Source organism: Numida meleagris, chromosome 1 (genome assembly GCF_002078875.1).
Source record: "Numida meleagris isolate 19003 breed g44 Domestic line chromosome 1, NumMel1.0, whole genome shotgun sequence".
Classification (NCBI taxonomy): Eukaryota; Metazoa; Chordata; class Aves; order Galliformes; family Numididae; genus Numida; species Numida meleagris.
Genome location: NC_034409.1, coordinates 85,249,946 through 85,276,276, shown reverse-complemented (window position 1 = coordinate 85,276,276; position 26,331 = coordinate 85,249,946). Strand labels below are relative to the sequence as shown.

General features: G+C 38.8%; 1 protein-coding gene across 13 annotated transcripts in view; it reads right to left on the bottom strand.

The window, feature by feature from the left end:
- The window catches only part of BBX (BBX, HMG-box containing), a 131,176-nt gene that overhangs the window by 21,135 nt on the left and 83,710 nt on the right, over positions 1 to 26,331 (bottom strand). For 9 of the 13 annotated variants that reach the window (XM_021400677.1, XM_021400601.1, XM_021400639.1 and 6 more), the window contains 7 exons: positions 22,097 to 22,177; positions 19,781 to 19,861; positions 14,678 to 14,758; positions 11,396 to 11,473; positions 8,293 to 9,205; positions 7,285 to 7,423; positions 4,497 to 4,645 (listed from right to left, as the gene is read on the bottom strand). In XM_021400677.1, the coding sequence (XP_021256352.1) occupies positions 4,497 to 4,645; positions 7,285 to 7,423; positions 8,293 to 9,205; positions 11,396 to 11,473; positions 14,678 to 14,758; positions 19,781 to 19,861; positions 22,097 to 22,177 (1,522 nt within the window). The remainder of the gene's footprint in view (positions 1 to 4,496; positions 4,646 to 7,284; positions 7,424 to 8,292; positions 9,206 to 11,395; positions 11,474 to 14,677; positions 14,759 to 19,780; positions 19,862 to 22,096; positions 22,178 to 26,331) is intronic. The other 4 variants (XM_021400615.1, XM_021400670.1, XM_021400633.1 and 1 more) reach the window with 3 other exon arrangements.

Sequence of the window (26,331 nt, the reverse complement as noted above, 5' to 3'; positions counted from 1 at the left end):
TCATCGTCCTCTGTGAAAAGCCAAATTATGATTACTCTCATATTTACATATACAAATTGTGTAGCAGTTGTTTAATAGACTATTCAGTTCTTTTTAAACTGCCACATCCAATCATATTCTTAGATTAAGAAACGAATCAATGAACTGCCAAATACAGACCATTGCAGGTATGAAAACCAGAGCTTTTCTTTGTTTTCCAGCAAAAATTAATCCAAATAAACCAATATGTAGCAAGCAAAATATAGTTGGGACCTGACAGGACATCGGCACACATCATCCACCAGGATCACCAATGGCACCAAGAATTTCCTTCTGGGAATAACAGTGTGGACAAAAGCAGCTCCTTAGAGAAGTACCAGGCAAGAAAACAAACTGACAATGCATAACTAACCAAAACCGTATATCCTCCATATTTCTGGGCACGTGCTCCCTCTGCTTCCCTGAAGTGCTTCACTACACATGGCCAGATAAAATAGAGAACATTTCCACATTTTGTAAGACAACCAGGATGAACACACGGGCCTGCCCAGAAGGCTACAGCACTGATTTTACGTGAGGAAAGATGGACCCTACAGATGAGCTGCTGAAGCTCATGTGATTTCTACATGGAGCTCAGCTGGAGAGACCAAGACACCAATCTCCCGCTGAGATCCTTGCCTTGTCCTTTGAGGCCACTGGGTTGGTGCAACACCCACAAACTCCACAGCTCCCAGAAGAATTGAGCTCACCAAATATTAATCTCTGCATTTCTCAATCTCTCACAAGAACAACGCTGGATTTTTATCTTTGAAATATTACAGCAAGTCATCTCCAGACATCCTAATGCTCCAAAATCCCAAGATAAGGCTGAGAGCAATGCCACAGAGAAAAATTCATTTTAAGTTGATTATTTATTTCTAGTCCTAGAGGCCACTGTAAAAAATAAAATGCAGAAAATTCCTTTCATAAATAACTGTATACTATGCTTTCATCTCCTTGCCTTCCTAAAACAAGAGCTTTAGTGAAGTGCTTAGTGTGTAAGCGAGCGTTTCTTCACAGCACACGACAGAAATAATGACTATGCCTGCTGCTCATTTTTGCAAATAAGTGTATTAGTGACTCACTGTAGACTGACGACTTCTGTGCGGTGGGATGTTTTGGCACATATGCCATTGGAAAGAAGAAAAATAAAATCAGTCACAGCTCCAGCAAATGTTGGAGCAGGCCATCTGTACAGATTCAGGATAGCTGTATTTTTCAGCCATTTTGCTACATTACTATTGTAGGTGCATAACCCAGGTACCAAATGCTTGGGGTGGGATTTGCAGAAAGTTGCGGCTTGTTCAGTTCTACTCCACAGAAGATTTCTGTTAATATGGTTGGGAGCAGAGTTTGGACTCTTTTTTTCCCCCCAAAACGTTTCTAAAATGTCGTTCATTTAAGAAAATTCACCTCTCCTCTTACATATGGATTTAAAACAGTGATGTCACAGGGTTCTAAAAGTGTTTTTATATTGAAAGAACTACCTGATGAGAGGACTGAGAACGACAAGATAATGGAAGGATTCAGTGGACACTGATCTACTGATTTTCCACTTTAGAGTAAGAAAATGTCCTGACAATCCTGTCTGTTTGAGCCAGGCAACAAATCAGGCTCTTCTCCTTATTTAGCCTCCTGTAGCTATAGTTTAATGACATTTGACAGAAAATCAAATGTGGCATCCTCGTCAGATTGGATAGAATATGTTCTTTCTGTTTTGCTTTAAGTCATAGAGACCTAGTTATGAAACAAACAACCCACCTCCAAACCAAAAAAAATTATCTATTTTTATTTACCTAACATCCTGTGGAAGTTTTAGTGTGCATCACTCCAATCTACCTTCCAGATTTTAGATGCAATTTAGTAAGCACTAATCCAAAGACTGCAGAAAATATACTTATCTGAGGACAGAAAACGCATGGGAAGTTTATGATTCTGCAGATGCTCATTCAGGAAAAGCTGGGCTCAATTTTGAAGAGAGCTTGCTAAACCTACCCCTAATAATCATTATCCATTGTTTGGAAAAAAAGCACGCAGGAAGCCTCAGCCACGAATAGGCACCATTTGTAATGGATGCCTCTTCTAATGACCTTACACCAGAGACAACTCCAAGAAAGGGCAAAGCAGCAGAGACAACTCCACACAAGAGGACAAGACAGAGCACAGTGGAATTAAGCTCTCCTATGTCCCAGCACAGAGTCACACCCATAGAGTTGTACTGCCTCTTAACAGTTCATGCTCATCACACTGCAAGAAAAAAATGCCTCTTCTGCTTTTGCTAAATTCTTATGGTGTAAACATGGTAATTCAAAAAACCCAGAACCATTCCAAAGCAGTCTCTACCATTTTGCACAACATGCCTGCTTCCCATGCTTCACTTTCGCAGGGGCCCAGTTTATAGACCTGTATGCATAACATCACTGGAGGCCAGTATTCTCTAGCTGTCTTTGGACACATAGTTTGTAGGCAAGCCAACAGCATGTCTATGCTGAACGGTCTGTCAAAGCACTACAAATTAATTTGGGGATTCAACTTAATGGGTGTTTGGCACAGCTGGAACTGCTTCCCTATAGTAAGCTTGGCTGCGTGCAGTTTTGTTCAGGTTCTTCCAAGTACATAGCTCGCATCCTAATTTAAGAGTTCTAAAAAATCTGGAAGAAAACAAATTAAAAATCAACCCACTGCCACAGAATGCCTGTAATTTTAGCGATTTTTATTTTTCTTTCCAAAAGAAAAAAAAAAGGTACGTTGGGAAGTTTTTCAGTTAGCTTTTGAGCTGAGCCTCACTCCAGGGAGCTGGAATGACTGATGCAAGCTGCCAGCTCTCTCATCTAGCTTTTGTGAATTCAGCATTCATTGGAATTGAGAACAGATAGTGATATCTCAGCCTGGATTTTTTTCAGGGCTGTGGTTATATGTTCACTGCATAAACATTGGTGTCACCATCAGATATTCCAGCCCTCGGGGCTGCTTGTTGCAATCCCACAGCTCAGTTGGTGGAAAAGTTCATGTGACTGCTGGCCATCTGCTTCAGCACAGTCAGCTGGCTTCGCTTTATGAGCCCTTATTGCCAGCTACCAGCAAATGCTCCATAGCCTCCTCCTCAGGGATGTGCCAAAACTGCTTGTATCAGGGTTGTGATCTGCCTGCAGTTATGCCTCCGACATTCCCTTGAGACTTGGCTGAAAATATTCCCAAGCTTTGTAGTAGTGATGCAAACAAGGATAAAAACCAGCTTATACCCAAGAACCTAGCAAAAAAGCTGAATCCAGTTCTAGGTTACCTGGCTGGAATGGCATTGCTTCACGCAATTCCTAAACAACTTTGGACCTGAATTTTTTTTTTTTTTAAAGACATAAAGGCACCTGAACAGTAAGTACTGTAGCAAGAAATCCAAGCAGCTGCTATTACAGCTTCAATTGCCAGATCATCTTGTTCCCAAAAGATGTTGCTTAACAGACCACTGTATAAACATACTGTAAAAAAAAAAATAAAAAAATCATTCATGCTTATTAAAGAGGTTCTGTCAAATATGTCCCATTAAAAAAAATGAGAGTCAGAACTCAGCTGGTACTAGCACAAGTCTAAGTTTTGCAAGAGTCTGACTGCTCCACATCTAATTATATAAATACAAAAGTCAATACCAAAATTGATACGCACTAGAAAAGAACAGCTGCTCAACCTTGCATATTCTAATGTAATTATTTTTGAAGCATTCAAAAAGCAAAGATCTAATCCATGGTTGCCTGGCTAAAACACACATACTGGATTTGAAAATCAGCCAGTCTATGATACCATCATAGTAGCAGAACATGATTTCGTGATGCCAGAGTCGAAAACCATCTTCCCTAACATATTCTCACTTCTCTACTACCTCTGTGATACAGGGTTTCTGTAAATAATCAGCCAAATGTGTCATGAGTTTTCTTTCCTGTATGACCATCAGCAATGGAGCTGAGCAAACTCAAACCATTTTTATCAGAACAAACTGACAACGGAGAGTTAAAATCTTGAGGGGAAAAAAAATCAGATTTAATCACAATTCATTCAGACACTTCTGGTATCCTACGTTTTCATTTATGGAGCCTAAAGGTACACTTAAATGCAAAACTGCCTAGAACCATTCTCTGAAAAACTTCAAAATAACTTTTTGATAATCTGCCATTTTCTCCCCATTTTCCCCTGAGAAAACCTGTCAGATTCACTTTTCTAACAAATATTTCCATTTTTATTAAATTTGTTTGCTATGAGGAAATTGTTTTGTGTACAAGCTCCAACCAGTTCTACTCAGCATGAAAATCAGAAGTTAAGACTACAGCTTGAAATCTAATCCAGGTGAGAACCAAGTAGCTTCAGCACTAGAAAAACGTTTTTGACTACCCACTTTCCACACGTATAACAGTAAGGTAAGAAGGTATAAATTTCTGAGCTTGTCATAGCATTGTTATTGATTAAGAATGTACTGAACACTAATTTACCTTTGTTGGATTTTGGTTGTTCAGATGAGCCGCTTCCAACCTTTCTCTTTTTCCTTGGAACAGATGAATTTTTCCTGTCAAAGGTAATAGGACTGTATTGAGGGAGGCTGTTGAATTTCTTTTCAAATTCTTCTTCCAACTTTGCTAAGCTAAAGGGGAAACAAAACCAATCAAATTAAATGTAACTGCATTTCTGGAGAAAAAAATAATATCACAAATATGTGTGCACACACATATACACATGTACGTACATAGAGGAGGAAGAGATGCACACACACCGTAAACAAACTATAATATATTAATCCAACTTTGGGATAAGTACGTACAATCCAGCCTCTCTATTTGTAACTCAGTACAAATTAAGTTTTAATATATGCAAATAATGTAAAAAGAAAAATCAGTGTCATGCTGGTGACATTTAGCTGCACAGATTTGTAAATTAGATTTGTCTGTTCTATGAAGGGAATGAAAAAAGACAATAAAACCAATAAATAAACAATCTGGACAATTCCACATAAAGAAGTCACATCACACTGGAATGGAAATAATTCCAACTAGAACAAAAATGTCACGCTATCTGAAAAAAATGGCAAGTCATCCAGTCTTCTGGGGAAAGGAAAAAAATAATTCTAGAATTTTGTGCTTCGGGATTACAATTAGCTTTGTATTTCTTCTGGGGGATTATATTTCCTCCTTTATTATTTTATTTGCTGTGAGATGAGAAATACACCTAGCTCATAGCTTCAGGAAACCCTACATTCCTCATAGTTTCAGCCGGGCCTGAATGACTGGAATACACTTCACTTATAACTCAAGAAATCCACAGATATAATATTGTTTGGAATAGCCAGATGAAAACAAAACACTTGAACTGGTTGGTATGGCATGGCCTTTCTGGCTGAAGGGACTGTGCCATACTGTGTAAGCACTACTTGTCATCAAACACCTGCAACCAGGCAGGATCACTGGAAGCAAGAATGTTTTAATAAAAGGCAATTTGCACTGATAGATTATAAATAGAACTGCCCATGACAAGGGAACAATGCCATTTTCTACTCAATCTTAAGTGCTGTTTGCTATGGAAAACTAGAACTCAATAGATGCCGGCATGACTGCTGAAAGAGATGGCCATTAGACTCTATACACTTGGAAGTGTGACAAGAGACATTAATTCTTTCTGTTTTTCTTGAAACAAGATGTTGATCCAATTGCATTCTGAAAGCTTTGGTACACAGAATGATCCTCTGTTTGATCTCTACTCAGCTGTACATGGACAAAGATCACCAGGGCAAGCGCGGGCAGCTGCCAATGGAGAAAAAGGTAATGGGACACAGGGAAGTAAGGGAAGAAAGAAGCAATTCCAATGGCAGCAAGTAGTGAGGACCCCAGTAGACAGATGCCCCCTAATGCTGAAAGGTGACGACGAAGGGGGCAAAAAGATTTAAGAGAAACGGGTAAAAGTAAAAATAGCTCTTTGAGTAGACAGAAGATCAGGCAGAGTAAGGAACAAGGACAACAAATACCTTCTCCACACTTTGGCTCCACAAATTATTGCTTCTGCTTTTACAGAGCTCACTGAACAATATTCATTAATGGCATGGCTAAATCAGGAAGCAACATCTGTAAATATGTATTTTTCCCACCCAGCCAGTTAACTATGGTAGAACTGTATTTGCCAAATGAATTATTACACAATTTTCATAACAACCTTGAATAAGTCATTTGAAAGTATTTTTATTTATTTATTTTTTTGGCTAGGAGAGGCATTTGGTTTTCATGCCATAAGGTTTCTCGATTTTTAATTAAAATTCAGATATTTACAAAGTTTATATGCAGTGCACTAAAAATACAAGGTGTACCACTAGTTTTTCTTGGCTGTTCCAAACCAGAAAATGCTTGGAGACTTTCATCAATTTCACATCTTTGCTGCAGAGTGAGCTGCAGCTAAATTTCCTGTAGACCAGGTTATAAAAAGGGCATAAAAAAAGCTGGCACAAAAGAAACACATTACAATTTTAAGCATGAAGCATGGAAAATCTACTCCTTTTTAAATTCATTTTCACCCTCTGAATTCAGATAATTGGAAGTCTTTAAGAATTTGCAAGTTAGTATGAATGGCAAAACACATTTAACAGTTATGCCTGCAGTTAAAGAAGTCCGTTAGTACTTTAACAAAACCTGTTATTCATATAGTAGAAGAGTAGTTCTGTGCAGCTTTAGTAAACTTCAATGCATTTGAAATCATTAATTATTAATCTGGAATACTTAATTCCTCCACAGTGGCAAATTGGCGTATTTATCGTAATTATTTGCAAATATTAGAATGGTGCTTAGCTTTCTTCTGTCAGCAAATTCAATTGGGCAAAGAAATCTATTTTTTTCTAGTCTAATTTTGTTTGTGATGCTTGAACACCTACATAAAACTTCAAATTTTGTTTGTAAAGTGCTTTGAAAATATCATTAACTCTCTTCATCTCTTGAGCAGGTAAATATTGTGGTTGTTTTCTTTTTTAAGCAAGTGAGCAAATAATGTCATTCAAATTTGTTTACATTAGCGTAAACCAGGAAATATCTGAGAAATTACTTTGGTATATAACCAACATCAGGAATCTAGAGTATAACTCAACCAAACAGGGTTGGCAATTTTTCAGGAATTCTGTCTAATTCTGATTATGTAGTTTGAAATGTTTGAGCATTAGATATTCACTAACTGCAGGGGGGAAGACTCACTCTTGAGGTAGCAGGCTGACCTCATTAAAACTTTGAACAGTGTCAAGCTGCAACTTACCCAAAAACAAATTCTTCCTTTGGCTTAGGCCTTTTCAGTTTTTTGTTCCCACTTGTCCCACTTTGGGAAAAAGCCCAGTTTTCTTCATTCCAGCATCCTTCATGATCTGAGGAGTTGCCTTTTCCTGAGCTTCTTTTTCCTGGGGTGAAGGCAAAAAATCATTTCTCATCTTAGGAAAATGTGCTAAGCTGGGCTCAGAAGGAACTTGCATACCCAGTCACCAATGCAATTTATGATGTCTGGCCTTTTTGAAGGGGCAACAAAACAATCCTTCTTCCCCTGCCCCAATTAGATAATCAACTTGTTGGCAACTTTTTATTTTTTCCCTTTACATATATGCTACCTTCAAAGTCAGGATCTCTTGAGGTATGAAGGAAGACAACGAAATGAGTAGATTTACAGGAATAAACTTACCTAAATTACAAACACCTTTTTCATTTCCATTTTGAATAATTACCCATTTAAAATCTACCATTTGGAAAAATACATTCCAGTATATCTCATGAAAATTCCTGGAAGCTTTCATTCTCAAGTGTTTCCTTCCACAAGGCAAAGTTTTCTGGCTCACCACCTACAGCAAAACTAACAACCAAAGGGAAAGCACAACATATCTGCCTTTTGTAGGATGGATAACTATGCTCACAGCCACAGCTTCAAGAGATGTTTACACAGAAAGCAATTGTTCAGGGTTATATGCAACACAGGTCCTACAGACATCTATCACCTGGCTGATGAATCAACTGGACAAGTCTTTAGTCAAAAAGCTAAATCTCATGTCATATAAGACAAAACCATAGAGACTTAGATAAATAGGAATGCAGACTGCAGGGCTCAAGATGACCTGCCCTAGACCATGAAGCCCCAAGCCCAGTATTTCAGGTGATCAGACACAGAAACCCCATCACACAGTTCTTAAACTCCAGTTTAAACATAAATTGTTGCTCTTCCTCTCACTCCAGGCAGACTTTTGCGGTTCATGCTGTAAATGAAGCAGTCAAAGCCACCCACCTCTGTCCACGTTAGCACGTAGAGACGTGAGCATGCCCTCTGACACCAGAGTTTTATAAAGAGCACCTTTGCAAGATCTCTCTGATTTCCTGGAGCCACAGGTTTCTATTTTTTTAACACAGTCACTGTCCTCAGTTTTGACCTGTTCTGGTAAGCTCTGGGGCACCACCTCCTCTGTTGGGGTCAGTGGTTCCACTTTAATGTTATCTGAAGTCTCACAGGGTACTTCCTTGTTGGCTGTAATACTAAGGAAATCAGGAGGCTTCGATTCTTTGGTGGTCTCAGTGGGTTTCTCCTTTGACGTCTTCTTCTCTTTAGATTTCACTTTTTTCTTTGGTGATTTTGTATCCAACATGCTTCCCTTCACATTCGAGGATGGGCGGGCTTTTTTGCGTGGAGTTTCTTCAAGTCTCTCAGCACCCCAATCTCCTTTTGCAACGGCTTCAATTGTATACATTACACTCTCAATGTCCGACTCGGAGGACTGTCTCTTTTTACAAGGCTTTTTGGGGGTGGATTTTTCATTTGTGTGCCGGTCCAACTTATTTTTCTTTTTCTTCTTCTTCAACTTTTCGGGCTTGCCTAGCCCAAGGATACTCATTTCAGCTATTGAAAGCTCTGGAGAACGGCACATGTAATCCTTTGTGTTATCATTTCTCTCAAAAGGATTGCTATCCTTTATAAGACTAGTAAAATCACTGAATTTTACAGTTTCTAATTCCTCAGCTTTTGTCTCATCCCAGTTTTGATCTGTCTCTGATTGTTCTATTTTTCCTGTACAGGAGTCTTTTATTGTTGTCTTCTCCAGTTCTTCCACTTCCATTTCTGGAACTTCCCTTGTCACATCTTCTGATACTTCCACTTTTGTTTTCCCAGGTTCTTTCACTTTTACCCCTTCTGAAGCAAGGCACATCTAAAGTGAGTGAAAAATAGTTACTATGAAATAAACATCAACTGTTTACATTACTTACCTGTATTAACAGGAGTGCTACACAGGCAATCTCTCTACGATCCTAATTTATGAAAGTAAACTATGCTGAAGAACAACACTGAAAAAATGCTGAAGTTCTAATGAAGCAGATGAAATAAGAATAAGACTGGTGGATGCTATTGCTTCAAAGGACAACAACAACAACAAACCCTACAAAAAAATGATACTCTGATTTAAGTGGTGTTTCCATGATCCTTCAAGTGCCTTTTATATATCCTGGAAAGACACTGCCAGACTGATTTTTCAAAATATCCCAAGTGCAATGGAACAATACAGTATCTCATTATCACCACAGACAAGCTACTTCAAATCTCAAATCCATACCCCTCCCAATTTACAAATATCTTCACAAACAATTCTCTCCTCCATTTTCCAAATGGTCCCCAAGAGGGAATAAAAAAAGTTGATCAAATCTCAGCAATCATTTTCCTTTATTTCAACGTGCAAAATAATTTGGAAGACAGTATAAAAGCCTTCCAAATCTTTATTCTAATGTCACAGTTCTATTCTGCAAAGAACTGCAAAGCAGCAGTAGTTGCCATGGTTATCTCCTCCTGGAGATAATGTTAATGGAAACCAAAACAGCTCATTCTGTCTGAAGAACAGTGATGTTCAAAAGAAGAGCTATAACTAGGTCCTCAAACTGCCATGTTTCTTCAGCAATGACTTGGAAGATGCAGACAGTTCTGGATCATTTGTAAGCCATGCTGACACTGCTACAGAGGCTAGTACTTCACAGTGTCAAGCAGTTACCCTTGGGAAGGCAGGCTTTCTTCTTCTTACCCTCCCTCTTCCTGAACTCCAAGTTCTAGTTTGTTTCTAAAACAACTGTCAGTTGAAGAGCCACCTGGAGTGAAATGAGATGGAAGAGACTTGCTTTGAACCAGACATTAGCAGTGTCTCTATCCTGCACCTCAGCCTACAGGCCACGTATATGGTCAGAATGGATGCACTCTGCAGGTCACTGGGTTTTCCTTGGGTCAATTTTAGTTTCTCAAATTTTTGCCAAGTAAAAAGATCACTTACACCAATATGTAATAGCAATGATAGAACGCTGAAATAAGTTTCACAAATTCCTTCCATATCATACTGGGTAAAAATCCCTGATGTGGCTCAAGTTAAACTAGGCTTCTCATTAGAAACACGGAAGCTTTGGCAGCTCATTGTCTGTTAGTAAGCAAGTTGGATTATGTTGAGAATCGCATAACTATGCTGAGGTGGGCTCTGGCACCAGGGGTACCTCTGTGGCTTCGCTGCACTGCATTGTAAACCCAGTCTGTGATTTCCAGAAGCCAAAGATCAATCTTACAAATGCAACTCATTGAACATTAATGATACTTTGTCAATTAAACACTCCCTCTCACCAACGGATTTTTTTTTCCTTTCCACCTTTGCTTCTCCTGGAGCTACCAATAGTACAGAAGGTTACATATGTAGCTACAAAAAAGTGTTTGTGTGTTTGTTTTGTAAGATCTAAATAAACTCACAATTCAGTCTTTAAGATTAGGAACACCTACCAAAAAAAAAAAAAAAAGCTTAGAAACAAAAGAAATACAACATTTATGTAAGAAGGCATTGGTTTTAACTGGTCTTAGCTGGAGAAGCTACTGAGAGAATTATAACAGAGCTTCTAGAGAAGTTACTGACCCACTCATTCTCCAATAGTATGTATGAAATGCAAAAAGTAACAGAAGTGGCTAATGCCCTTTAACAGGTATTTGTAATGATAATGTAATTTAAACAACAGACTAACCAAGCTCTTCCTTTGAACTCCACCCTGGTCCCCTGCCAACCAAACCAACCTAGTCAAAACGTTAATCCCTAAAACAAGAGATTGAAACAATTCAAATGGAGATTGGATAACCCCTTTGCTATCAGGGATTGGTGCTTCTCATCAGCTGTAATATGGACACTTACAAGTCTCCAAATTGATTGCTAATCTGCAGAAATCTTAGCGTTTGGTACCCAAGCCGAAGAAACTTATACTTCTATAAGCAACAGCGTAATTGTAACTGTAGCAATGTACTGCCTTCCAAACTTGGGTGATCAACATCATTAAGTTCCCTGCCCCACTGCATCTGTAGTAATTAATCATCAGTATTTTAATACTACCTCTGCCAGTTGAAATAATGCTGATGTTCCACACTGCTTTGTTAAATCAGGACCTGAATGGGATGTATTTGAAGAAATCTAAAAAAAAAAAAAAAAGAGGAGAATAAAGTAAAACATTATTTCATCAGTATAATTCACCTATGTTTATCACATATCATTTGAAAGGATTATTTCCTTCCTCTTGACAAAATGCATTCATAAGATTATATAAGCATATCAAAAAGAAGCATAGATGTGTGCATGCAGTACAAATAAAACCTTACTACTCCACTGCTCTGGTGGAAAACACCATGCACATTAAAAGCTACTTCCAGATTTTGGGATCTTCTTGACAGGATTCTTTCTGGAGGAAGAACTGAAGCACATATTCTCTCACATGTAAATAGAGGGCTCTGTTAGGGCACTGCATCAACCTACACCAGCACACAATCCAGCTGATGTTTCTGAAGGCTTTGTTAGATGTTGGCTTGCTAATTACTTTCACTGTCACAGCTTAAGAAGCTTAGTTTTGCCAGGACGTGGCACTGCCTGGTGGTGTCCTTCAGGATTCATATGACAGATTTGCTATGAAACCAAAGTCGTGTAGGAGCTCTCAAGCCCTTGGTAACCTTTCATGATTACTCTTTGACATATGGAATGCTGTTGGGCAAGCAGATATCCAATTATTCTCAAATAAACATTTTTCTTCTATTAAATTGTGATCTACTTCAGCATTTTAGTGTTTTGCATCAGTTTTGAGTTAGACATAAAGAAATAATTTTCTAAATTTATTAAAACATCAGTCTCAGAACATCAGTATAAAGAAGAAAATGTTTACTGTTAAGGATATGTCCCAAAGTCTTTGATCAGGCTTGCAGGTTTCTTATAATTGCTTCCTTGGAAAGAACTGGAATTCTAGGAACTGAGGAACTAAAGCATTTGTTTTCATACCCTTCAGTTAGTCACTCCAGTACCTCCAACCAACACTGGCCCCAAAACCTGCTTTGCAGAAATCACACCCATCACTGCCGTACAGGAAATAATGAAAAAGAGCTAAGAATGCTATCTCTATGCCTCCCAAACCCTGATGATTCCAGCTCAAGGCTCCGATTGCTGCTTACAGCCAGGCATTGTTAGTGCTGTGAGACCCTGCAGCAGAAGTGGCCGCCTTGCCTCCTGCAGGTGACATTCACCCATCCGCTGTCATCCCTCTGCACTGAAGGCTGAAGACAAGGCATGCGTTCAGGCACTGCTCAAGGCCTAGCAGAGCTGATCAGCAGCCTGCCAGGCTTCAGCCTGCAGCATGGCTGCTCCAACTGTTTTTAGAGCTTAGAAATTCTTAGAAATCTTTGGGAAAGCATTACATCTGCTTTTACATTTTATCACCATCTGTGAAATACAGAAAATGAAGGCACAGAGTGAGGAAAAAGTAAGATAAAACCGGTAAATCCACGTAAGAGAGATGTAGGAGAAGCAGAGCAGTGCAGCACACTGAAGCTGACAGGCTCCCACGCTCAGGATCTCTGCCATGCAAGCAGCATGCAGACAGCAGTCCAGCCCCCTCCAGCGCACAGCATCTGTGGTTTGGAGCTACAGCGGCACAGCACAAATGTCTGCCAAATGAACTTGTAAACTTAAGATGCCCTGGAGATGATGTGAGCATAGTTCATGTGGGATGCTCCAAACCAGGTCCTAAATTGCTATCTGAAAATTTAACCTGAATCTCACTTCATTTGTCCAATTACAATCCAGCATCACAGAGATCTCCAAAAACCAACCAACAAATGAAAAAATAAATACAATCAATAGCTCTAATCTACTGAAAGAAATAGAGATAAGGAAGATGTGCTTAGCACGCCTTTGCCATTTCAGATCAGAGCCTTTAGCACTAATTTTGTATATTTAATTAGCCTTGTATGAATCCACCTGCACAACAGCCAAGATAGAGATCGTGGAAACCTGCCCATCATGCTGAAGCCACACTGCCACACTCAAGCTTCACTTCCACAAAATGTAGCACTAACCCTGCGCTCCTGTGGAAAGGCTCCTGCACTTGGGTCATCCCAGTCACATCGCAACTTTGAATGGTGACGTCCAAAAGTCAGGCTGGGCTCAACAGCCCTACTACAGAACAGTACTGCTGTCCCATAACAAAGCACACCTCTGAAACTTCCAGCGTTTCCAGTTCTGTGTTAGGAGCCTTTCTGCTGTCCCAGGGCCGCAGTAGTCACTGATTACAGCTAAGGGTAATGGCCCTTGCATTGGCACTGCTGATAATGTTGCAGCACACATGAACAAACACTATTCCTGCCAGAGACTGCCTCTAGGGTAAGGTAAATTTTCTTCTACTCATGTAAGTCCTCATGAAGCTAATCTTCCTAGTAGCATTACCATTCCACGCAAGGCATGAAATACTCATCTATGCAGACTCAAAGCATGGTGCTTTCTTTCAGTGCTTCCAATCTTTTTTTTTTTTCCTCTGAGAGGGATTAGCCTCAGCAGTAAGAACATATGCATGGATGCTGCTAGAAAGGATCCAAAGAACCATTTTCCTCACTGAAGTAGGAAATCGTTTTGAAAACAACAGCAACAAAAAAGTAGATGAGTAAGGTGGTAGGAACCTCCCTTATTTACTTGGAAAGCAGCACATAATTTTCACCCGCAGCATATAATTTTTAACATCTATAGGCCAAGCCTCAGAAATTTGATTTATCCGTATCGAAGAGGAGACCTCTACAAGGTTAAATGGAAAACTCTTAGAAATTTTCTAGGATCTTGGGAGACCTTGTCTTGTATTCTTGATTTCTACTGACAACTGTCAATTTCATAATTCAATACACTACTTCAATGTCCAACTCTTTCTACAGATTCCTGGATGACCTCAAAGTGTACTTTTCTCCTCTTACTCTAGGGTCCCCAATTCAGCAATACACCTTCCAGTCTTCAAACTAAAACTTCACATTTTGAATCCTGGTACTCACCTTCTCATTAAAAAGAATGCCATTGTCTCATCTTTGCTATCGTCCCAGGCTTAGTTTTTATTACAATTATAAGGTTAATATTCCTGAAAGGAAGTATAACTTCCATACGGTATCCAATAAATGATGCGCATTTACAAGTGCATAAAGAAGAACTAGGTTCCCTAGGTCCACTGCAACTGCCTAATTCTCTTACTACTTGATTATTTACTGAGTGATGCCTCTGGAAATACTAAATTTAATGCTATAGCCAAGCCTTATACAATTCCTTTTTGGGGAAAAACCACACATCCTCTCATTGTGATGTTAATGGTATAAATTTTACCTCTGCCAACTGGAAGAGTGCCGACTTCCCACAGTGCTTTACTGGCTCAGGACTTGACAACTGGGAAGTATTTGATGAAATCTAGGTTATAAGTGAACAGAGGAGAAAATATTTCAGTGTTAATCAGGAAAGACAGAAAGGAAGGGAGAAAAATAGCAAAGAAATAGAATTAGTTAAATCTGTCACTTTTAGATCTTCCTGGCGGAAGGCCCTACTTCAAATTAGCAATCCCATTCAAAAAACACTAAACAGACACTTAGAAGTTTGCAGAATATAAGCACTAATAATATTCTGATCATGCTGTGTGTTTTATGTGACTACAAGTGAACAAAATATACTTAAAAACATGAACTGTGGCGCTCAATGTTAAATAAAATTCTCCTGTAAAGCGCAGGCATTATTTGATCAGATATAGAGGAGGACAGGCACTGGATGCTTGTTTCACCTCCTTTCTTTAGGAAAGAACATCCTTACATTTGGAGATCAGCTTTCTGTATAGATGTTGGTGTGCCAGCACCAGTGCTTGGTAAATAACTCTCACCGCATTTCAGAATTGCTTTTGCTGCCAAACTGTTCTGACCTGCTTCCAAGCACAGTATTATGAGTTCACCAACACAGCAATTATCCATTATTTCTTGTATTTTATTTTGTCTGGCATGGCATTACATACTAGTATTTGGCCTGGAAGCCCTGGAAAACCCTTAGATAGGGACAAGACCACCAGTGTTTCTTTGACGTCTGCCTCATTATAAAAAAAAATACATTTATGATCACGACCTTTTGGATGGAAAAATTATCAAAGTAGCCTCTCTGTATTTAATTTTGTTGTTGCTGTTGTTGGATTATTTGAACAGCTTTTCCATGGTCAAGGAGATTTATTACATGAAGAAAAAAATTTGAAAAATCCCAAACATTTTTTTTAAATGCCAGCCATTGCAAATATGTTGAGTAATACTTGACCATGCATTTTATTTTTAATATTAAATTAAAGTAATTAAAAATCCTACTTCTCCCTTGGTGCAGTTCAGTGAGCACACTCAGGATCCCAAGGCCCCTTGTACACTGCAATTCATGGGAACAGAGTTTTAAATTTTTCTCTTCCTACTGTAATATGTTCTCAGTTCCTAATGATTTCTTCAGCACAGTATGAATGGTAGAAAAGGAACAATCACACATTAAAGTGCAACCTCAGAGTATACAGGCATATCTTGCCTTCAGACGCACAATGTGAGAAAAGAGTAAAAAAAATCAGTTTTGACAATAGGTTGGGCACTCTTAAAATTTGAGAACCTTGTAGCACCAATTAGAAGACAGGGAGGCAAAATTCTTCAGCAAAAAAAAAAAAAACAAAAAAACAAAAAAAACCAAAACCTTCATCAGCAAGACATGCAGAAAGAAACAAACTTAGAGCTTGATCTGCCAAAGTTGCTGGCCAAGTGTCAGAAGACTGCAGCTGATCAGTCAGCTCTCCATGAGATCACAGAGCTCATTCTGTGCCTAAACACTACCTTCCATTTTTAATCAGAGTAATCAGTACCTGCAGTACCACAACCACAAATAGCTCCTTCTTGTGCTGAGGCTTAACTCAGGTACCATTAGGATCCAGTTACTTACTACACCTTGAACAATACAGGTGAATATTTTAGCTACTGTATTACTTTGTAGTTTGCACAGGATGCACGTGTCAGTTTTTCCGCTCATCTCTCCACCTCCCAGCCATTTCATTCCAATACAGATATTTAAAGATTGCAGTTCATAGACAAACATCAACTATATTTATTTTAAACAATGACTTTACCATGGAAGATGACACGCTTTACCTATGGGAAGCTACAACAAGCTTTACCTAAGGGAAGGCTGGAAGAGAACGTACTGACTAGATCCCAGTCTCAGTTTCACAGCACTTTGACCAAAGTTTTGGATTCAAGACGTCTGTTCTGCAGAAGGCTTTAATGGAAAGTGTTGCCATCAATTCTATTAAAAGTGAGTATGTGAGAACACAGCAAGGAAAAAGCCATATTCAAGCATACGTTTTTCTTTAAAAATGATAAACTGTTGGAATAGCAAGGAGAATTCTACTCTAGTGAATGCTGGATATGATTGTACACATTTCCGTTAAATAACCTAGGGGAAAGTTTCTGAAGAGCAGCTGTAAGTGAAGAGTTTGGGGTTTTCAGCTTCATTTCGTTCAAGATGGTTAAACGAGCAATTTTACTGCTGTTACTCTTTGGAAGCTTTATCTGTGTTTAATAAACGACAAAACTTTAGGTAAGTAAGACTAAGTGGTACTTGTGTCTCTTTTCTGCAGAGCAGTCATCACGATCTGTTTGCGCTCACCAAACACACATCCAAGTAAGACCAAGAGAGCAAGGGGCCCCATCTGCTCTGCTTCCCTCACAAGGCAAGGAGAACAACAGCAAGCAGCCCATGTGAGCAGGCAGCTTGCAAACAACCGTCATGCCAAGTAGCACAACCCACTGCTGAGAAATTACTGGCCTATATACTGGCTTTCCACAAAGGTAGCAGAGAAAAGAAGAAAAAAGGACCAGGTATTTGCAAGATCAGAGAAGAGCAAAAAAAGCCAAGAACGTAACTTGGCCACCCACCAAAATTAAAAACAACAAACAACAGCTTATGAAGACTTCGTGTTATCTTGGAAGACCACTGCAATTGCTTTCTGCACACCCACAGGATCCAACAAAGTATCGCTCCCATGATTCTCTTCAGCTGTTGCAGCAAGTCAACATGGGGCAAGTGCCATTAATCATATCCTTATCAGCTTTAATTGAAGACTACAACACACTTAGGACAGAAAGCCAGGCTAACTGAGGCTCTAAAGAAAGAATCCTATACCACATCAGCATATTCAGCCATTTCTGAGTGACAGCAGACTTGGACACCTCTACTCAAGGAGTACATTTAAGAGGACAAATGTGCTCAATGGGATCACTGTCTTCACAAAGAATCATTCTCACTCACCCTGCTGCAAAGGCGGTAAAGAGAAAGGAAACATATGAAGAACGCCCAGACAGAACCGAAAATGAGTTGGGATGGCTGCCAGAAGTCTCCAGGCACATCAGACCACAGCACAATTCACATTTCTTCACAGATCTACTTGGCCACTGGCTATATAACTACTTTCTCTCCCACTCTCCCTCTTCTCTTTTGTAGCACTGTGCATTGCTGACAGCAATCTACTGCAAATTGCTTACCATAATTTAGTTTACTAAATGCAGTAATGCATTCATATAGACAAGACCCAGTAAAAAGTGGCGCAAAAAGGAATGGGATTTTTGCCAGACTTGACAAAGCCACCCTGTGCAAATGTAAGCCTTTATAACTGAAGGAGCACAAGCAGTTTTAATAGCAGGAATAATTACAAAAAAAAAAAAAAGAAAGCAGCTTAAAGAGGTTCTTTAGCATGCATAGTATTTTCCCCTGGAACAAAGCAAATGAAAATCAGGCAGCAATCTTAAAACCATTTCTCTATTTAGATAAAACATGAAGTTAGTCACTGCCACTGAGGTTTTACAACAACAGTATAACATATGAGGAATAACCTTGAAAGAAAGTTTATTTTGGGATGATGGGTATTTCTAGATACTGAAAAAATAGCCAAGAAAATACAACCTCCTCCAGACTACAGTCACATTTCAGTATTTTTAACAGGAAAAAGATTAGCCCTGACTTTAAATTTGTCCTCTCCAACAGCTAACTAACTTTTTAACCACCTTTTTTTCCCCAGCATTTGATGATTCATACATGCGCTCCAATCTAACAAGTGAGCTGGCTTAGCATAGTGGTATGAGATTCAGCACACTGCTACATCCTTAAGACAGTTTTCAGGTTTGATCTTCTTTTGTTTAATCATTTAGGAGAGAACTGATTTTAGGTTCTGTGAAGTTTAGAAGGTGCTGCTGAGTCAAGTTTCATGAAATGTTTGAAAATGCTGTACTCATGGGACTGAGCAAACTGGTGTAGAGGGAGGTGTCCCTATAGCAGGGGGGTTGGAACTAGGTGATCTTAAAGGTCTCTTCCAACCCAAACTATTCTATGATTCTATACTCAAGGGATATATTCTGCTCAACTCCACATATAGCTAAAATTGCTATTTAATTGAAACGTATGATGGCCAAGATTTTTGAAACTAACTTAGCAAATTTACTTGTGCATGTCTTGGCGAGAAAATTCGCAAGAATGTTCTATAGTTTAGATCTTTTACTTTCTTGGCTTCAGCACATGGCTTCACCTGCTAAATTCCACTGACTTTCTCAAGAGAAATTTCCAATTTAACCTCTAACTTAAAAAAAAAAAAAAAAAAAAAGGTAGCACGTATGAAAGCTTCTTTACAATTAGAGTTATTAACTATTGTGTCTTTTATAAGGCTGCTTCTATTCAGGTGTTTTGTACCTGAATTTTTTTTTTTTGTAATTACAATTTTTAAGGAATAAATCAAGGCTCATCCTAGTGAAGCTAAAAATACAGTGTATATATTTAGCTTAACATCTAATAGAAGGAAGTCTGTTGTCAGTAGTCAAACCTCTGTAACCACATGGAATAGTCAGCAGGGTATCTTTTCATCCCACAGTGTTTCTCCAGGATAGTACTAGCTTCAGTTGTAGTTTTTTTTCCACACACAGCCCGAGTATATCCTTAGCTTAAGAGATTCTGTGAGCAGTATCAGACTCCCCCAAATGGAGAAAAAGAGAATGTGTGGGAAATCGGTTTACAGAGGAACATTAAACACATCTGTAAAAGCCACCTATAAGTACTCTAAATTTTCAACACATGAAGGAAGGAGGATAACTTACATACTGAAGGTTAGTTTACAGACTTAGAGGTCATCACCTAACAATGCAGCTACATATCCTTGCAGCTGAGGTAAGCTGACTTTGACCTGCAAGTTTATTTTCTTAGAGGATTCCTACGTCTAGGGCAGCTACTGTTTTCCACTACTGCAACCTCTTCCATAAGCTGTGCATAGTGTCACTTCAGAAAGTCTTATTTTTTTTTAATATCTCTAGGCTGCTTAACCTTCAATAACAGCTCTTATTGCTTCTTTGCTTCCTCCCATCCTCCCCCACCATGTTTTCACTATTATACCTCAGCAAACTGAAATAATGCAGACTCCTCAGTTTGTTTTACAGCTCCTGGGACTCCAGGCTGTGATGTGCTTGAAGAGATCTGTCAGGAAAATAATTGTTTAAATTATTTAACTCTTCAGTTTCATGATCAAACTTCAACACACAAACTTCAACAAACAGTGTCTGGTTTCCCAGGAGAGACGTAAACGGTGATCTTGAATATTTTTAACAATTAAAATCTTTCTTAGGATCAACAAAACTGACTGGAACTTTTCTGAGGGGCTTTTGTTTGCCCACTGATATGTTAAATGAGGGTTAATAACAGGAACTTAACACTGTATTATATTTCACTGTTTAGTGAAAGCCCCGATCGCAGAATGGTGGCGCTGATAGAGCACAAATTGCTACTTTGCATAGAAGATAAGCGAGGGCAGAGGCACAACACATGCACATACTTTTAGAAGTGATAACAGATCTATCCTGATGACTAAGGAAGCTGCATTTTTAAAAAGAAATATTTATTTTTACAATTAAACTTGCATCACTTCTTTTTGTTGCAAACAACACTTTGAATTAATCACAGATCTAGGTACAAGTACCATTTATTTTGCTGTTGACACACATACCTACTACATACCAAATACGTGCAGCCTCATTACAAACCGCTTAATATCCATGAAAAACAAAGTAAACTAGCTAATATGTATTTCTAGTTACTGAATATCAGTGAAGTACTTCTGAATGGCAAGCTTCAGCAGTGCAGGTGAGCTTATTTCCTCACATTCACTGAAGTTCTTTGATGGGTAAGGCAAAGTCAGAGTTCACAAGCCCTTAGCAAGTGCTGTGTGTTGCAAGATATGCTCAATTCCTCTGTACTGTCACATGATTCTGGCACTTTTTTGTTTGGGCACTGTAAAATGAACTCATTAAGTGAGCTCATTAAGTGAACTATTTGTCTTACTGGTTGGAAGACTTAACAGCAACATTGAAGAAACAGACCGTTATCAAAAGGAACAACAAAAAGTTTCGTGTTGTTCAACTGACAGGGTAAGTAATCAGAAGTATCTCAGAAATACTGGAAGACGGATTTTGAATTACTACCATAATTAACACTGGAATTAATTTTAAGGAGCTTCTAAAAATTATTTTCAATTGATAGAAAATCAGGCATTCTCCTCTTCCTAACAAGAAAAACCAGTAAGTTGTTTAGGAGCCTAATTGCAGGTCATGTATTTCACATTGGCCATTACCTTTAATCATAAATAAAGGTTCAGTGCATTAATCTCCCTCTAATACATTTTGAAAACCTCAGCTCTTAAGTTAGAGCTCAAAGCCTTGTGAGCTAATGTTAAAACTAAAAACACTTTCTGAATGCAAGGATCGGCATCTATCTGCTCTATAAGTGATGACATTTAGGGAGAAATATGAAAGTATATGCAGCGATGAATAATATAGACCAGGCAGTCAGATTCACGGCTGGTGTGAAACCAAACAAAAGAAGCCCCTCCTGTGACAATTTTTTTTTTTTCCATAGACACTTACTCAAATACTGTCCAGCATCATGTCTAATCAATGTCTTCAGCTAAATATTTATGTGACTGGATTACAACCATTTCAGAAGTCGAAAAGATGTAAGCAAGCAAGTGACGCTTACAAAGGGACAGGATTCTTTGCAACCCCATGTTATTTATGTCAATTAAATCCATTAAAATTTGAATGAAATAGGGGATATTTAAAAACAAAAAGCTCAGTAGCATTGTATAGCAGGTACTGGAAATACGTTAACCCTGCCACAGGCAGGGCTGCCAATCGCCAGATCAAGTACTAGATCAGGCTGCCCAGGGTCCCATTTGACCTGGCTAGATGATCATAGAATCATAGAATTGCTCAGGTTGGAAAAGACCTTCAAGATCATCAAGTCCAACTGCAGCCTAACCATACTGCCTTAACTCTAACAACCCAAATATATAAATATTATATAAAAATATATATAATATATATTTATATTTATAAACATTTAAATGATATAAACGTCCAAACACAAGTATCAACTGGAGTCTAATTCTCAACACAAGTGCAGGAATGAGATCTCTAAATCACTGCTTAAACCACAGCTCCATTATTACACTAGGGTTTCAGTAGTGTTCCTGAACACATCTGCACTTCAAATCAGACACATCTACCTGACACATGATCCAATGCTACAACCCCCAAAAGAAGGAAGAAATGCTACCACAAAATTTAGTGAGTTTTTTGATTTCTCTTTCAGCTAAACACCAGATACCTCTTGAAAGAAAACACTCAGGAAAAACAATCCCTTTTTAAAGAAACTCACCTCTGCAAACTGAAACAATGATGACTTCTGACACACTTCCGTAGAATCAGTCGCATCAGATTGGCAAGTATTTGAGGAAACCTGAAACAAGGAGTGTGGAGAATAAGACCTCAAGGGTGTTTCTCTCAAGCTAAGAACAACTGGAGGCAAAATGAAATGCCAGGCAGTAGTAACATGCAGTGCTGTTTAAGAAAAGATGGACAATGTCACGTTTCACATTCCTGGACCAGTTGAATCAAATTAAAACGTAAAAACATAGCTTAGCACCTATTTTAAAGTGTTTGACACAAGAAATAGCACAACAATACCAGGGACTGTTTTTTTGGGTTTTATTCTTCTTCTTCCTGTTACTACAAATTCTGCAAGAGTTATATGCAACAAAACACTGATTGTTTTGGGCTGCATACACAGCTATCTTGTATTCAGGATGCAATCCATGCCACTATCTCTTCAATTTACACTCCCATTAATTACTTAGAAGCTAAAAAAAGTTTTTCAAACCACTGAGTGTTGCTAAGTGACAGAAATAATTGCTAATCACTTCACAGCATGAAATAAGTAGTTAAAGGCACCACAAGCTTAAAACTGCTTAAATAACTTATACAAATGGATATCTCTTTAGAGGTGCTTTTGAGGAGTAGCGCAAGAAAGTACTGTAATTTCCAATATCAAAATTCAGAAAAGTGACTGCTCCAAAAAAAAAAAAATCACAAATCACAACACAACAGCCTTATTAGAATTCATACAGACCTTACCCACATCACTGAAAATTGTTATTCTAGCATCCTTCTGTAAAATAATTGTCTTGAATATCAAGTGATGAATCCGAGTGCAAGGGATTTACATGTATGACTCCCAGAAGTTAATATACTGCTAATACAAAATAGGGTATGTAGCACGACTTACAGGTAACAGCAGAAAGGAAGGTGGCTTTGTGGGATTTTAGGAAGATTAAGTAACAGGATAGAATTTTTTTCCCCTGCAATGATTTTCAATTTTTCATGAAATTCCAACTTATATGAAATATTTCAAGAAGAATGTGGTTTTCATATTATTTATTATCAGAGCATGTATGTCAATAGCATTTATTGGTGAACACCCACATGAGATTTAGCTAGCAACTGCATCTGTTGCTGCATGAACCAAGCACCACAGAGTAACCAGGCCCATAGCTTGTACTGCTGTTGCTCCTGCTGCTGTCTGCTTCAGATGCTTGAGTATGACAGCAGCAGAAGGGCATTTTGCTTCAGGAATCTGCCAGCTGTACTACCCCTAGAACACTGGATCCAAATGCAAGAGAACCATGCCACATGACAACTTGCTGAGGTACACAGCTGAACTTGTTTTTTTCCTTGCCACAAAACCACATAGCAACAATGCTTCCATTCTATTTACTGAACGTGGCCCCAAGCCTGCAGAAATTCAGTAAGTATTTAGACAACACTCTCAGACACAAGGTTCGAATTTTGGGTGGTCCTGTGTGGAGCCAGGGGTTGGACTCAGCGATCCTTGTTGGTCTCTTCCAACTCAGCATATTCTGTGATTCTACCCCAGGAGCACGGTCTGAGGCCACGTGCTGGGGTCAGGCACAATTTCTCCATGTCACAGGATGGTAACAGTGAGCTGTGGAATAAGTGAAGCCCCATTCCCTACAGTTTTGTGTGTAAAGGATAGATTTTTGGTGCCCTGTCAGTCAGCAATGCTAAGGCGATATTGTGGTTAGAACAATCATGTTTTTGCTATTAATTTTTGGTATTTTAAGTCAGTGCTGCTGCCTTCATTTGACAGTAGCATTAAATTGAGGATGTCATTTTTACCCAGCTGTTGCCCCCACACTCCCATCTTGGGGGAAATTGATCACCTCCAGAACTTCTAGAGAAACACATACCTACTGCCAGATCAAATTCAACTCAACTATTGCAATAATTACTGGATGGAACGGCAGTACAAGTAGTGCCATTGTACAGCTTTTCTTTCCTGCAGTAATAAAACATCCTCAATCTTTCATCATTTCTTCTTCTCTTTCCTCGTATTTGCTTATCCTCTGCTGCACTGAAGTCATCTGTTTCTAATTTACAGCCTGGGCCACAGCACTCTGTGAAGAACCTGGGCAGATCAGCACCACACACTGCACAACCATCCTTCAGCAGTGAGGAGGAAGCCATAAGGACACTGCCACCATATACCCATAGTCCCTCGTGGTTACCAAAGCCTGCTCTAAAATGAGTGAAAACAGTTCGCCTTCCTCACTGACTGAAGCAAGGCTTTAATATGGTCCTGATAGGCAGCACCAAGAGGGAACTGGTACAAGAGTTAGGTTGTGGATTGTGCTACAAATTCAGCATTTTCTGGCAAGTAACCATAGAGGCCACTAGGTGCTGCTGTAAGGCAAGCAACGGACCTCACCGGCAGGGAAGGGAGGCGAGCTTTCATCAAGGAGCACTCCTCACAGAGTTTCAGGTTTTCTGCTAATATAAACAGCTGCAATAAAGTTACAGGATGAGGCTTTCTCTCCTGTAGCGAGAGTTAAAAGAACAAGCCTGTTAAGCATTTTTATTCCGGTGTTAAGCAAAATGTGCTTGTATATGCATCACAGTTTTGCTTAACTGGTGAAAGGACCCAAATGCCAGGCAAAAATTAAATTGCTTACGCCCGTCCTGTATTTGCTGTTGCTAAGGTTTTAAACTTTTCTTGCCTATTGTTTAATAGCTCAAGCCTCTGTTTGGAAATCCATCACATAACACAGAATTCTGTTATTAGATGAAAAACCTTCTGGTCTACTGAAAAAAAATGATGGAAATAGGAATGTAACCAGCATATGAAGATTGTAACTAAAGCATCAAAGCATATTTGTAAGCATTACTACTGTGCCTCTTTCACCTTTTCTTGCTAGTGTGTGCTCACTTTGTTACCTGGTATCTGAAGCGCTGACAAGTCTAAGTTTAAACAACTGATTTGAAAAGCCCCTTTACATCCATTTAACATATACTTCAGAAAAAAAAAAAAATCAGTGGGTGTTGAATCAATTTACTTGGAATTAGCAGAGTTATTACGTAAGTATTCTTTTCCTCATCTTTTCTGAAGTTCTGAACAAACTGTGTCAGTGCTCCTCTACTTTATATCAATTACTTTTAAGATGTTAATAGTACTTTAAGACATATGCTTACAAGGCCACCCAAGCCTGCATAATAATACACATACAAGCAGTCAAACTAAATAGTCTCAACTATGGCCATCTCCCAGTTTAAGAACCCTAAATACACTTCAATTTTTTATTTTATGGACACACACATTTTAATAGAAATGAAGACTACATGATTCCATTTAGAATGTTCTTTTAAAAAACGATACTTTTTTTTTTTTTCCTTTTTCAATGCAAGTGTCAGGGTTTTAGATACAGCACACACTTATTGTCTTGAATAAAAACAGTATCTATATTTTCCAAAGTTAAGCAACAGCTGAACCTTTTCGCTGGGGGATAACTTCAACAGTTACCTCAGGAAGAGAATTCTCCCTCACGTCAATACAATCTAGCTGAAGCCTCCCCATTCAAGAGGGAAAAATCTTACCAGCTCTACAACGAATTCTTGAGTTTTTCTTTTTTAGCCTGCCATGCCACCTCCCAGCTTGTTCTGCCAACCTCCCAAACACTGTTCTAAGAGTGAAACTATTCAAGTATAAACATGGAAATACATCCGCAGGCTGTCAAGGTGTGCAGAGGTGAACATCTAATGAATACTCTTCCCACTATCCCACAGACAACAAGCCAGAAGTGCCATTCAGTTAACCAAGTCTAAGAAGTTTTGGGGAATTTTACTGCACTTGGGTTATGCACAAGCCTACAAAGTATTTGTTCCATATCTAACCACCACTGAAACACTGAATCAAAAAGGTAACAAAGGAAAATGATTCCCTATTTTACACAATATACCAGCTACCTTATGAACAATTTTCAAAACTGTCCCATCACGTAGGTCATGAATAACGGTCAGTCTATAGACAGACCAGAGGTCTCTGCCCTCCTGAAGATATGCGGGAAACACTTATTTACTGCAGTCTTTTGTAAAAATAAAATGTTCGTAATGCAACTAAACTGTGAACTTCCCTTTAGAGATAGAGACTTAGTCAATAGGAGTAGACTGTAATACTTTGATTACTTGTTAGCACTTGCATGGTTTCAGAATGCATATATAATGATTATATGGAAATTATTAGATGTTTATTCCGCTATTTGT